At 46.6% G+C, this 15,144-nt stretch overlaps 1 protein-coding gene across 1 annotated transcript in view; it reads right to left on the bottom strand.

The window, feature by feature from the left end:
- Window positions 1-10,788, bottom strand: part of UBE2E2 (ubiquitin conjugating enzyme E2 E2) — a 372,646-nt gene extending 361,858 nt beyond the window's left edge. The window contains exons 1-2 of the mRNA XM_061404726.1: window positions 10,705-10,788; window positions 5,169-5,352 (exon numbers count right to left, since the gene is read on the bottom strand). Of these exons, the coding sequence (XP_061260710.1) occupies window positions 5,169-5,344 (176 nt within the window). The 5' untranslated portion in view covers window positions 5,345-5,352; window positions 10,705-10,788. The remainder of the gene's footprint in view (window positions 1-5,168; window positions 5,353-10,704) is intronic.
- Between the last annotated feature and the right edge of the window lie 4,356 nt (window positions 10,789-15,144).

Here is a 15,144-nt window from a genome sequence, read left to right on the forward strand (position 1 = left end):
TTCCCCTGTGGTCTGCATTCCTCAAAACCTTCCAAAATGAACTCATTCTCAAAACATCATGCAACTAGTTACTAAAATTTCTTAAATCTCAAAGCAATCTCTGAATTAACTTAGAAAACACAGAGCCACTGCAAGTAATAAATCCAGAGCTTAATTCTGAGTGGTGATACATACTATTCATCTGTGATTCAAAAAAACTGCTCAATTTTTAAGACAACCTAAATTAATGATTCTACACATCAACAGTAAGCTGCATCCTGATTTCAGGAACATTGAAAATTTTAAATGAACATTCAGAATCAATAAAATACAAAAATTACAAAAGATAATCTATAAAGAGTACTTCATTCTCATGTGGAAAAGAAACAGATTGGCCCATGTATTATAATAAAATTTCACAGTGAAATACACTGAAATCAACCTTCCAGCCTAACAACAATTTAGAGTCTAAAACCAAATATCATTTCTAGGACAATGTTACATTGTATCCAATAAAATCACATAAAATTATGAAGAGAACAGACCATGCTAAAAAGCATTCTGATTTTTTAAGAAATAATTTCATGCCATGGAAGAGCAAAAATGCATCAAGAAGTAACTGTAATCTCCCTCTTAACTCTGAAACAGACAGAAATTAATTTATACTATTGTTTAAATAAAATTCCAATTTAATATTTTCTGTATCCAATGTTACTTTTCTGTAACACCTGAAAACTGAGATTTTTTTTTTCAAGAAAACACATTTCTATACCTAATGATTAATTATACAATTACAGCATATTTTATGCAACTGAACACCTATATGCAAAGTACTTTTCTTGAGTTACTATAAAACGTATATATAATGACAGCATCTGTTACTATTTTAACAAAAAGCACTAAGTCCTCATAGCATTAACACAAACTTCATTTTCCTAAATTTATCACATGGACTTAGTAAAATACTGCTGGAGGCTTGAACTGGCGCAAAGGCTAAGAACAGCAGCATCAGTGTATGAAACCCTTCTGTGTGCCAAATAAGTTTTATCACTTTCCACCCTCACACTGGCCCTGTGAAGACGGGCTACTGCTGTCTCCATTTTACAGATGAGAAAGATGAGGCTTGGAAATGTTAAACTATGTATCTAATCACAGAGCAACTAAGCGCCAGGACCTAGACTCTAGCCCGGATTCTGCCTCTACAGTGCAAGCTCTGCACTGCTGATTTAACTCTCCCACAAAATGACACTACTTGGAAAAGATGTCTCATCTGCATAAAAATCAATTATCAATAATAATAAATTAGAATTTTATTGTGAAACTACCTCCAACTTTGATCTTCTGAACACATTAGTACTAGGATTCTAATCTCTGTGGAAGATCCAAGCCTCGCAACAAACTCTAGGTTCTAAGGCAGCCAGTACATAAATACTATGCTAGGCACGAGGTGAATTAAAAACATGTTGAGTCCCTGTCATCAAGATTCCCAATATTTTCCCTCAGTTGTTAGAACTTAGGCAGAGGGACTTCCCTGGTGGTCGGGTGGCTAAGACTCCATGCTCCCAATGCAGAGAGCCCGGGTTCCAGCCCCGGTCAGGGAACTAGACCCCACGTGCTCTACCTGCAAAGACCCCGCACGCACCACTAAGGCCCGGTGTAGCCAAAAGAGACGCCTGCTCAACAAAAGAAAGGGATCTAACGCAGAGACAGGCAAAACCAACTTCCACCATCAGCTAAACTGGGAGAAGGAAAGGAAGAGAATTCAGCTTTTAGTATTGGGTTTTTGATTTTTACCTAAAAATCTGCCATGAAACAGCATTTTATATTCAAAAAAATAGTAAATGCCTAAACCCCCTCAGATACTCAACCATAAGCCACCCAGAAACTGTCTAGAGGAAAGTCATCAGTCACAGTTTGAAAATCACAGATTCACAAGAATAAATTTGCCAACGGAGGGATTTTTTTTCAGCCAGGAAGCAACTCAAAAGACACTTCTTACTTTCACCAATGCCATACTAATTCCTATTATGTGCCCATCAGACACTGTCCTGGATTCTTCACACACGCACTCAAAAATAAATTTTATCCCCAAGTTAAACAGCGGGAAAAAGGAAAACTAGGTTTGAATATGTAATCTCAACTTCGTACACATTGTAGGAAAACGAAGTAAAGAATGACCCTTATTGACAAAGCCTCATCCAATCCTCGCTTTCACACAAGTCCCCGTTCCCTCGCCTCCGCACAGACTGCGGGCTCTGCTCCATCGCCCAGCAGGATGCTCTGCCGTGCTCGTGGTGGCACCCTGACACGGCGGAGGGGGGGCGGCGGGGAGACCCCCGAGAGGCAGACACGGGGGCAGGGCAGACCAGCACACCCCACCAGCGGGCCGTCCTCCCCGCTCTCCAACAGCACACTCACTCTCAGGGGCTGTGTGCTTAGTCGCTCAGCCGTGTCCCACTCTTTGCGACCCCATGCGCTCCTCGGTCCATGGGAGCCTCCAGGGGCTGCCACGCCCTCCTCCAGGGGATCTTCTGGACCCGGGTCGCACACATTGCAGGCGGATTCTTTACTGTCTGAGCCACCTGGCACGCCCTCAGTTAAGCAGGCCACGGTCTGTACCTGAGTATCTCTTGCCCGCACACACCCACCTCACTTCCTTCCTTCCTCTAAATGTCTATTTATCCAGCCCCACTCTGTTCTACCCTAGTCCACCAGCATTCCCTGCAGGCGGTCATTCTCTGCTGTGACTGGGCAGCAGAGGTGCGGGGCCCGTGAGCTGAGGGCCCTGGACCTGCGCTGTGCCGGCAGGAGCACACGGAGCCCTTCCTGCCACCCAGGACAGACATCGGAGGGGTTCAAGTCCCAGGCTGTCTGACTTCCTCATGGCTCCTTCAGCAGAGGGTGGGCATCGGCCACACGCTTCCGGGAAGGGAAACTGGCTACCCGAGGCCCTTAGAATGGCCAGCGCACCGTCGCTCTAACAACTCTCCCCAGAAAGGCATGGCCCGAAGTGGGCCTGAGAAAGGTCTTCCCAACCTGTGGACCAACTCGACCAGAGAGAACCAAGGTCCTCCAGTCCACATGGGGTACAACCTCTGGGATGCGTTCCCTCATCCACACCACCAGCAAAGGATGAAGCTGTAATTCAATGATCAGACAGTCCACAAGGCTCAAAATTCTCAGACGGGGTATCACAGGACCAGGAAAGACTCTACTAGATTCAATTCACCTTTAAAGTATTTACCAAGAGATATTCTATTCTCCCATCAGGTGGCCAAGGTATTGGAGCTTCAGCATCAGTCCTTCCAATGAATATTCAGGGCTGATTTACTTTAGGGTTGACTGGTTGGATCTCCTTGCAGTCCAAAGGACTCTCAACAGTCTTCTCCAACACCATAGTTCAAAAGCATCAATTCTTCAGTGCTTAGTCTTCTTTATGGTCCAACTCTCACATCCATACATGACTACTGGAAAAACCATAGCTTTGACTTGGGCCTTTGCTGGCAAAGTAATGTCTCTGCTTTTGAATATGCTATCTAGGTGGGTCATAGCTTTTCTTCCAAGGAGCAAGTGTCTTTTAATTTTATGGCTGCAATCACCATCTGCAGTGATTTTGGAGCCCAAAAAAATAAAGTCTGTCACTGTGTCCATTGTTTCCCCATCCATTTGCCATGAAGTGATGGGATTGGAAGCCATGATCTTAGTTTTTTCAATGTTACGTTTTAAGCCAGCGTTTTCACTCTCTTTCACTTTCATCAAGAGGCTCTTCAGTTCTTCTTCGCTTTCTGCCATAAAGGTGGTGTCATCTGTAGATGTGAGGTTATTGATATTTCTCCTGGCAATCTTGATTCCAGCTTGTGCTTCATCCAGCCCAGTATTTTGCATGAGGTACTCTACACAGAAGTTAAATAAGCAGGGTGACAATATACAGCCTTGACGTACACTCCTTTCCCAATTTCGAACCAGTCTGTTGTTCCATGTCCAGTTCTAACTGTTGCTTCTTGACCTGCATACAGATTTCTCAGGAAGCAGGTAAGGAGGTCTGTATTCCCATCTCTTTAAGAATTTTCCACAGTTTGTTGTGATCTACAGTCAAAGGCTTTAGCATAGTCAACGAAGCAGAAGTAGATGTTTTTCTGGAATTCTTTTGCTTTTTCTGTAATCCAACAGATGTTGGCAATTTGATCTCTGGTTCCTCTGCCTTTTCTAAATCCAGCTTAAACATCTCAAGTTCAGGCTTCACGTACTGTTGAAGCCTGGCTTGGAGAATTTCAAGCATTACTTTGCTAGAGTGTGAGATGGTGCAACTGTGCAGTAGTTTGAGCCTTCTCTGGCATTGCCTTTCTTTGGGATTGGAATAAAAACTGACCTTTTCCACCTGTGGCCACTGCTGAGGTTTCCAAATTTGCTGGCATATTGACTGCAGCACTTTTATGGTGTCATCTTTTAGGATTTGAAATAGCTCAGCTGGAATTTCATCACCTCCACTAGCTTTGTCGTAGTAATGCTTCCTAAGGCCCACTTGACTTTGGACTCCAGGAGGTCTGGCTCTAGGTGAGTGATCACACCATCGTGGTTATCTGGGTCCTGAAGATCTTTTTTGTATAGCTCTTCCGTGTATTCTTGCCACTTCTTAATAACTTCTACTTCTGTTAGGTCCATACTGTTTCTGTCTTTTATTGTGCCCATCTTTGCATGAAATGTTCCCTTGGTATCTTGAAGTGATACCAATTTTCTTGAAGAGATCTCTGGTCTTTCCCATTGTATTGTTATTAACTCCCGCATTGCTCACTTTACTAACAGTGAGTGGAGATAATCATCCAGTAACTATTTCAACAGACTCCCACTTTTATTCTCTGCTGCTCAATAAAATAAATGGTCAAGCAACCATAAAACAAATTATCACACTTTTACATGCACTTTCCTATTCATATTCACCTAACAATACATACGCATACACTATGGATATGTAGTTTATAATTCTGCCATGCTGTTTAACTGACCTTAAATACCAGAAAGTTCATATTGCATACAATTAAAATCATGAAAAAGAAATATAATCTTGAAGAAGAAAAAGTCCATGAACTTCATGGTCCATATCCCAGAAAAATGATTAAATGCAAGAGAAAGACAGAACTTCAGGTCATAAATTGATACTAAAAGCAAAGAAGTTACCATAACTGAGGTACCTTTTAGCACTAGTAGACAATTTAGCAGCTGTTTTGCTGGATATCTTCCCTTCCTTTTTCTTGGGCTGAACCTGTTCTCTCTCTGGTTCCTGCTGGACGCTTTCGCGCTGGTCTCCATCGGAGCTTCCTCCACTAGTGCCTGGACTGTCGTCAACTCTTTGTGCCTCAGTGGACATTTTAGATCCTGGATTAAAGAGTCAAAAAAAATAATTTACTCAGTTGGGGGAGGACTGCAGAAAGGTCGCCTGAGAACAGAGAGAAAGTGAATCTTACAGGAACCAACGAAAAATCACTATAAAATTAATGACTTGGTCACTTTACGTAACAGCTTTGGGAAATGCCAAAACTGTTCCTTCATCCATTCAAAATGTACTGAGAAAAGAAATGAAAACAAATATATATACACAATATGTTCACAGCAACATTATTCACAGACCCAAAAAGAGGAAACAACTCAAATACCCATCAGCTGACAACGAACAGATAAACCAAATGTGGGATTATCCGAGCAATGGAATGCCATCCAGCCACATACAGGAATGGAGTACGGCATGTGCAAGCTACATCGTGGGTGAACTTTGAAAACATGACGTTCAGTGAAAGACACCAGGCACAAAGGGCCGCAAACTGCACGACTCCATTTGTTCGAACCGTCCATAATCGGCAAGTACACAGAGACAGAAAAGTCAGTAAGTGACCGCCAGGGGCTGGGAGTGAGGGAAGAATGGGAATGGTACAAAGTTAATGGGTGCAAAGTTTCCTTAAGCGGTGATGAAAATGTTCTTAAATTAGATAATGGTGATGTACAACTCTAAACATTCAAAAACCACCAAGCTATACATTTTAAAAGAGTAGATTTTGTAATACATGAATTACATGTCAATAAAGTGTTATCGGAAAAAAAAAAATTGTGCTCCCCAACCGGGCACTGTGCGGGGCTCCTGGGTCCTAGGATAGCCAGTTGATTCGGGGGTAAGAAAACTTGCTAGGTGCTGTAAGAGAGGTCAGTAAAAACGGCCACAGGATCAGAGGAACAGGGCAAACGCTGGCACCAATACTACAGGAATACATCCTCCGGCTGGGCTACGGTTCAAATCCTCTAAGTCAGTCAACTGTTTTAAGTAATATCACTTTTGTGATAACAGAAGAACACAGAGGCCTCCGTGCTTCTAAATAGAAACTGAGCCGTAGGACGGTGCCAGCCCTGATCCCACGATACACCAAGCAACCAGGTTTCACAGGTGATGAAGACTGTACGGAGACACCGAAGGAGCCTGTCTTTCCCGCCACGGCCAGGATGAAATACACCTCGAGGCTTTCAAAGTCCCTTTGCTCCACAAGCAACTCTGATTACCAGCTCAGTCTTCTCAGTATCTTGGTACATGGGTAAGCTGTCACAATCTAGATAATGCACAAAAAATTCCAGTTCTCTCGTGGCAACGATCATTCTATCATAATCGATTTCTGAGTCTTATTACCATGAGGACATCCCCTGTGACCCAACTAGCTTAGAGTTTGCTGACAAATCCAAAACTAAACTGACAAAACCCAAGCCCAGACCGTCACCATGTTGCTGTCCCCGCAGAACCACCGGAGCTGGCACACCTACCTTCTGGGGCGCCTCTGCAAAACACAGAAGCACCTTTAAGGAGCGACACCAACAACACAAAGTCACCTTTAAGAATCACAGATAAATGGGGACAAAAGATACTATGTAACTCTTAGTCAAATTAAGACTTCAAACTGTATTTGATAAATCAAAAATAAGACTTAATATATAAAAGAAAGATACCTCAAATAAAGCACTGTTTGATTACTACAACTGGTCCAAATGTAGAGCGAGCTGACAATAATTAAATTCTTCCTCACTGAAGATTCAACTTATAGCTCGCTCTATTTCACCTGTAGCTTGCTCTAAATCAAAGCGATTTCATAACACAGAACTTGAAGTGGTTGAAATGAGAAAGGTTAAGACAAACCCGAAAGAGAACTGAGGAAGCGGGAAGCAGAGGGGGCGAAGAGCCAGCAGAAAATGCTGAATGCCTTCAATAAGACATCACAAGATACAGCCCCATCACCCTCAGCAGCTCCCTTTCTTCACGCCAAACAAAAACAGGTCTGCCCGGACAGCTCTGAAGTGGGAGAAACCCAACGGGTTTCCCTCTCTTTAAATGGAGCACAACAGTCTCCTCAGCTGGAGCACTAGAGTCACTTAATAGAATCCCAAGATTTTATATCAGTATGTTCCACATCCAGCTGGAACAGTCCTGACATATTTCTTGCTTTCTTATTTTCATTTTTATTTCACTTAAAATTCTCATCCTTGGATTTACCGCTGACTTTTTTTTCAGCTTACTTCAGTAAAAAAATAATAATGAGTTTAAACCCTTGTAAGTATGTACATAAGAGCCTGTGACAACAGCTGTGCATGGGAGTAAGAAAGAGAGTAATTCTTAGGGAAAGGCCCTCACATGCAGCAAAACGCTGCTGGCAATATTTTGAGATATGTGAAACGAGTGAGAAATCCTTTTATGTCTTAAACTAGAAGCAATCCATTAGATGACAAATGCATGAAAACCAAAATGAAGTAAAATTCTTTTTTACTGAAGCTCCAGTTTTAGTTTGACAAACTATGCCTAGAATTTCAGTTGTATATTCCATTAGTTATAAAGCTACATATTTGTCTTAATATTCTTATTTATGTGTAATTACATAATATCTAATAATGCCATGAGCATATATAATTACTTAGAAGACTACTCAATGATATAATCTGAGCCACAGTCTGAAATCCAAATTTCATAAACTGCCCCACAGTATCAGAAAACTAAAATTAGTCTCACTAGGAAACTATTAAAATACTCAAATAGGTGTATAATTTCTACAGTTTCACAGTAAGGAAAAAAGATTTCCACTTTTGACCTAAGAAGCCTTATTTCATCCAAATCAACCTACGGATGATAAATTCACCTAAGGCCACAAATAACCACTATAAAAGAAGCTTTCAGAAACACAGTTTTCATATCCTGTTCAAATACTAAGAGTAAGGGGAAGTTCTGTGGGTTTTATTAATAGTTTTTGAATGTCTAATTACAGAAACAGTGCGGGGAAAAATTACCGCACTACTTAGGTGGCAACTAATTTTTATGAAGAAAAAACAGTCTGTACACATTTTAATCAGCTGCAAGACTGGTGTTTTGTCTCTCTGAAGTACAAATGAGTAAAAAAAAAAAAAACTTTCTGGGCTTCCCTGGTGGCTCAATGGTAAAGAATCCGCCTGCCAATGCAGGAGACACGGGTTCAATCCCTGGTCTGGAAGATCCCACATACTGCAGAGCGACTAGGCTCATGCACCCCAACTACTGAAGCCTGAGCGCCCTAGAGCTGGGGCTCCTCTGAAAGAGAAGCCACCGCGGAGAAGACCAGCACAGAGCAGCCCATGCTCAAGGCAACTGGGGAGAGGCCCCTGCAGAAACAAAGACTGAGCACAGCCAAAAATAAACAACTTTTTTTTTTAATTTCCTGAATTAAAACTCTCTCAATGTTATCTTCAAGGGACTCCTGTGTCCCCAGTACAGAGGGTATGGGTTCAATTCCTAGTTAGAGAACTAAGATTCCGAAAGCTGCAGGACACATAAAATAAAAAAATAAAAAAGAAATACATGAAGTGAATGTTATCTTTTAAATCAGCACTTTAAAATTATCTTTTAAGATGAATTCTTAAATAGCTAATTGGATCCAATTAGCTAATCTAGAGTGAAGATAAACTGGAATCCCAGGGTTATAAACAGGGAGCTACTCTTCCATGATAGTTTCAAAGATAAAGATTTTTACTTTGCACTCAAATACTCATTTTCTAAACATAAGATAGTAAAATCGAACTTTCCTCAAAGAAGTGTTACATTAAAAGTCTGAATATTGTTCTTTCTTCAACTCAAAAATTATCTAAAAGGGTATTTAGCTGTGTATTCTATATTGTAAATTACAGTCCCGGAAATTAGCAACGTATGAAAATAAACTCACATGTTCCATTGAAATGAGATGATTTGGTGATAAATATGATTGATAACATAGAAACAACTATAGTCACTCCGTGAATCCAGATTACCGTCCAGATAAGCCTCAGAACTGCATCTCGTAGTATAAAACTGCAGAAGCAAGTGTTCCTTTGAGCTTTCACCAACAGGAAAACGCTTAATTCTGTCCCGTTTCTTGCCATTTGCCTTCCCAGCCACGTTTCTAAACTTTTGTAAAACATAAAATTAAATTATTTATACTACTTTTAACTTACCTGCAAGGATATTTATGCAGAAAATAATAGGAGAACAGCCAAGATTTGAGGGAAAAAGTGCTATGGTGTGGCGATGAACACCTTTCTATAATGGGGTATGATATTATACGAAAACCCTCCATCACTGGCATCAGCCCACAGACAGAACTCTCAAGAGCCAAGGGGCATCCAAAGTGAGTCAACACAAATTTGTAGACTCCCAAGGTCCAGAACGAATCCTCACCTATTCAGAAACATACTTTTTTAAGAATCGGAGATTAAAAGAAAAAAAAAACTAAGAAGAATTTAAAATTTTTCTGAAAGGCGAGATGGCAAGATACTCTTAAGGTAAACCCTAGCATTTCCTTTTGCACTTTTAAATAAAAAAATATTTGCGTAGACGCTCAAGAATACACAATGCAAAACGGTGAATCTGGGCAACATGCAAATGGGTCTAACAGCCACCGAGCACAGGACGAGAGATCCTTGCAAAGCGGCCTTAATTTCCTTAAGAGAAGATGGATTGGACATTTCTGGTCGGTCGTGGGGGAGCGGGGGGGGGCGGGGAGAAGCCACAAGAAGCTCCGCTTTATCTTCATTAGAAATAGTAAAGGGCAAGGGGATGAAACACTGGGAGCGAGAAGACAGGGCGGGGGGGGAGAAAAGAGGGGAGGCTGGGGGTGGAACCCGGCTTCGAACCGAGCCAGCTGGGCTGCGGAGGACCGAGCCGAGGAAAACGGGCTCGGACCGCGGACTGCGGGCTTCACAAAGCGGGGACAACACACGGCCCGCCGCAGGGCGGACGCCGCACGGCCCCCGGCCCGGGGGGTGGGGGGACCCGCAGGGACCCCGCCGGCGGCGATGACGGGGGGCAGGTCCGCAGGGACCCCGCGTGCGGCCGGGCCGGCACTTCCCCTTGACACTCGCTCGTCCTGCACTTTCCCGGAGACTTGGTTCCGGGAGCGCTGGACAGGGAAGGGGCGGCGGGCGGCCAAAGACTGGGACGCGAGGTCCGAAGGGGGAGGGGGCGCCGGGGGGAGGGGAGGGAGGGGGAGGGGCGCGGGGCTTCCGGCACCCGAGCGAGGCCGTCCGCGCGGTCGCGGGATCGAGCCCCAGCCCGGGGACAGGGCGCTGAGGGGACGCGGGGGTCAGGGGCGCCGACGAGGCCCCGGGGATCGGCGTCCCCGCGGGCCGTCCGGTCTCCGAACCTGCACCCCCGCCCCGCACAGCGGACCGCCCGGCCACGCCTGTGCCCGCCGGACTCACCCCCGGCGCCGCCGCCGCGCCCGGCCGTTCCAGCTCCGGCTGCAGAGCCTGCTGCCCGCGGCTGGCGCTGTCGCCGCCCCTGAGTCCTGGAAGTGGAGCCCCCGCCTCCGTGAGCCGCCGCCGCCGCCGCCGCCCGGCCGTCCGCGCGCGCGCCCGCGGGGGAGCGTGCCCGCGCGCGCGCCCGGGAGAGACCGCGAGACCGCGAGCCCCGCGCCAGCCCGCCGCGCCGCCCCGCCCCCGCCCCGCGCCGCCCCGCCCCCGCTGCGCGCGCCCGCGAGGGAGCGTGCCCGCGCGCGCCCGGCAGAGAGCGCGAGAGCGCGAGCCTCGCGCCGCCCCGCCCCCTCTCCGCCGCGCGCGCCCGCGGGGCGCCGAGGGAAAGTGAAGTGACAACCGAGCCCCGCGAGCGGATGGCTGCGGGGGCGGGCGAGGGGCGCCCCCCGGGACAGAGAGCCAGGGCCCGCGAGGCGCGGGAGGGAGGCTGCCGGGCCGATCGGGAGGGCCGCGGGCACCTTGACGGGCGCGCGCGTTAAAGGGACGCGCTGCCGGGTGCGGCTCGCCCTGAGGCGAGGCAGGAGCGGCGCTTCACCGCCCGCCGCGGCCGCCCTGGCGACGCCTCGGCTCGGAGCTCCCTCCCGGCGGCTGCGGCGTGGACCCCGGGCGCACTCACCCCGGACGCGCGATGCCCACTCGCGCCCGGCGTGGAAAACTTCCCGCCGGCCGGCCGGGCTGAGGCGGGCCCCTCGGCCGGCTCTGCGGCGCGTAGGGCCCTCCGCGCCCCCTGGGGCCCGGGCTGTGGGGGCCGTGCGAGTGGGGGGCAGTCGGAGGCTGTGGGAACAGGAGCGGGGCTGTGGGTGACCCCACGACACGGGGCGTGTGTGTTAGTCATTCAGTCGTGTCCGACTCTGCGACCCCACAGACTGTAGCCCCCCAGGCCCCTCTGTCCATGGGATTCTCCAGGCAACAATACTGGACTGGGTTGCCATTTCCTCCTCCAGGGGATCTTACCCACCCGGGGATCGAACCCAGGTCCCCTGCTCTTCAGGCAGATTCTTTACCATCTGAGCCACCAGGGGAGTCATGAGGTCCCCCGAATAACCGTTAGAAAAGCACAAACCTATGTCTGCTGTGCAAACTCTGCTTCCACACAATTCCCCCACCTCCAGCTTCGCCGCAGGTCCTCTTCCGGTTGATGGCTATTGCTGCCCCTAAACATGTTGTGAATAGAGACCCTGAAGCTGTCAGTGTATGTGGACAAGATGTCCTGCCCAGCAGACCTGAAGACAGCCCCGCGGGTGACTCAAAGGACAGGAGACAGTCGAGGTTCCCCGAACATAGGTCTAGAACGGAACATCCTTTTATCAAATGTCATCTTTAAGAATTGACAGGTACTTTGTAATTTCCCTGAAGATTGCTTCTAGTCTCCATGAATCCCCACGGACCAAAACGTGGGTGTGCTCTTGTATACCAACTCTGTGTGTCACTCAAGGATATCAACAAACTTGATTACCCTTAAACTCTAAAATGTGTATTGGGGGATTAGAAATCACCATATCCTGGGCTTATCATCAATTATGTAGCCATCTCTCTCTCTCAAATGCTGCAGTATATTAATAGGAAAAGATGACATAAAATGCACTGTATTTTTTAATATTTAGAATATGACCTAAATAAGCCATTTCGTAGATTGTCCGAAATGCGGTATATAACTTATTTTACCTCATGAAATCCTTGTGTATTAATGTTCTCATTTTATTGACTGTGTTCCTGTATGTTTTGCAGTTGTCTAGTGAGGATACATGAGAGAATCCCCATTTCTTAGGTCTCTGTTTTCTCCAAATAAGCTACTCTTTCCTATACTCTAAGGTGTATTTCCTGTTGGTTTCTGTATGTTCACCATGAATATTTTGTAATGAAGTACTCTTCTATTACAGAAAGTTATCCAAGCCTCTTTCAGTCCTGGTCATTGGCAGCAGAGGGCCAGGCACGCAGCAGTGACAGTGTCTAACCTGAAGAAAGGAAAAGGCTTCACTGCTTAAATGCTGCAACTGATAGTTGCTACAGGACTTCATTTATCTGTACTTGTTTTTTTTTTTTAATTAGAGAAGGCAATGGCACCCCACTCCAGCACTCTTGCCTGGAAAATCCCATGGACGGAGGAGCCTGGTGGGCTGCAGTCCATGGGGTCGTGAAGAGTCGGACACGACTGAGCAACTTCACTTTCACTTTCCACTTTCATGCATTGGAGAAGGAAATGGCAACCCACTCCAGTGTTCTTGCCTGGAGAATCCCAGGGACGGGGGAGCCTGGTGGGCTGCTGTCTATGGGGTCGCACAGAGTCGGACACGACTGAAGCGACTTAGCAGCAGCAGCAGCAGTTGCTTTCAGATCAGATCAGATCAGATCAGTCGCTCAGTCGTGTCCGACTCTTTGTGACCCCATGAATCGCAGCACACCAGGCCTCCCAGTCCAACACCAACTCCCGGAGTTCACTGAGACTCACGAGTCCATCGAGTCAGTGATTCCATCCAGCCATCTCATCCTCTGTCGTCCCCTTCTCCTCCTGACCCCAAACCCTCCCAGCATCAGAGTCTTTGCCAATGAGTCAGCTCTTCCCATGAGGTGGCCAAAGTACTGGAGTTTCAGCTTTAGCATCATTCCTTCCAAAGAAATCCCAGGGCTGATCTCCTTCAAAATGGACTGATTGGATCTCCTTGCAGTCCAAGGGACTCTCAAGAGTCTTCTCCAACACCACAGTTCAAAAGCATTAATTCTTTGGCGCTCAGCCTTCTTCACAGTCCAACTCTCACATCCATACATGACCCCAGGAAAAACCATAGCCTTGACTAGACGGACCTTTGTTGGCAAAGGAATGTCTCTGCTTTTGAATATGCTATCTAGGTTGGTCATAACTTGCTTTACAATGTTCTATTGGTTTCTGCTGTAGGACAAAGTGTATCAGCTATATGTATACACACCTCCCACTTGAATGTCCCTCCCACCCCCAACCCTGTTCCATCCCTCTTGGTCATCACAGAACACCAAGCTGAGCTCCTGTGCTAAGCAGCAGCTTCCCACTGCTGCTGCTGCTGTTGCTAAGTCACTTCAGTCGTGTCCGACTCTGTGCAACCCCATGGACTGAAGCCTACCAGGCTTTTCCGTCCATGGGATTCTCCAGGCAAGAACACTGGGAGTGGGTTGCCATTTCCTTCTCCAATGCATGAAAGTGGAAAGTGAAAGTAAAGTCACTCGGTCATGTCTGACTCTTCTCGACCCCATGGACTGCAGCCTACCAGGCTCCTCCATCCACGGGATTTTCCAGGCAACAGTACTGGAGGGGGTGCCATTGCCTTCTCCAGCTTCCCACTAGCTACCTGTTTACACACGGTTGTGTATATGTATGTGTACATGTGTCAGTCACTCAGTCGTGTCCAGTTCTTTGCAACCCCATGGGCTATAGTCCGCCAGGCTCCTCTGTCCTTGGAATTCTCCAGGCAAGAATACTGGAGTGGGTAGCCATTCCCTTCTCCAGGGGACCAGTGTGAGGTGATACCTCATTGTAGTTTTGATCCACATTTTGCTAATAATTACTGATATAGAGCATCTTTTCATGTGCCTCTTAGCCATCTGCATGTCTTCTTTGGAGAAATGGCTGTAGATGTTTTAGCTGCTTTATAGTATTCGCTGAGTTTAAGTAGGGCATTGTAATACAAATCAGCTACCTTTTTCATTGGTTCAAGGAATATTGCGTACCAGGCACTATCTAGGTGATTGGGACATGACGTTGAATAAAAGAGAAAAATATCCCTGTCCTCTCAGAGCTTTTCTATCCTTTATACACGATATTCAATTCCTTGGCAGATTCCGTCTACATCTGCCTTCAAAAATACACATGGAAGTATTCACTGTTTGCCATCTCCCTCCCCACAGCTAATTCCCTGGTCCAAGCCACCAGCATCTCTCCATAACGGCCTCTGACTTGATCTTTCTATTCCCCCATGCACTCGCCCACACACCCCAGCCCCCAGGCCCCACCCAACAGTCCAAGTGATCCTTTACCATATAGGTTAGGTTATTTCTCTCCTCTTCTCAAAACCTGGAGTGGCTTCTTATCCTAAAGAACAGCCAAAGGATGGCAACAATGGCTACAAGCCACCCCAGGATCCCCCTGCCACCCCAGCCAGAACCCCTCTGACCTCACGAAGTGTGGCTTCCTCCTCTCTTTTCCCCCTGCAGCCACTCTGGCCTCCTTGCTCATATGGACCACACCAAACATTACCCGACCTCAAGACATCTGACTTACAGTTTGCTCTATCGTATTCTTTCCTCCTCCAGCATCTCTTATCTAATCTCTGCTTTATTTTTCTTCTTAAAAAATTTTTTTTTATTTTGTACTGGAGCATGGCCAATTAACCAACAAAGTTGTGATAATTTCAGGTGAAC

The sequence above is a fragment of the Bos javanicus genome, chromosome 27, assembly GCF_032452875.1.
Source record: "Bos javanicus breed banteng chromosome 27, ARS-OSU_banteng_1.0, whole genome shotgun sequence".
NCBI lineage: Eukaryota > Metazoa > Chordata > Mammalia > Artiodactyla > Bovidae > Bos > Bos javanicus.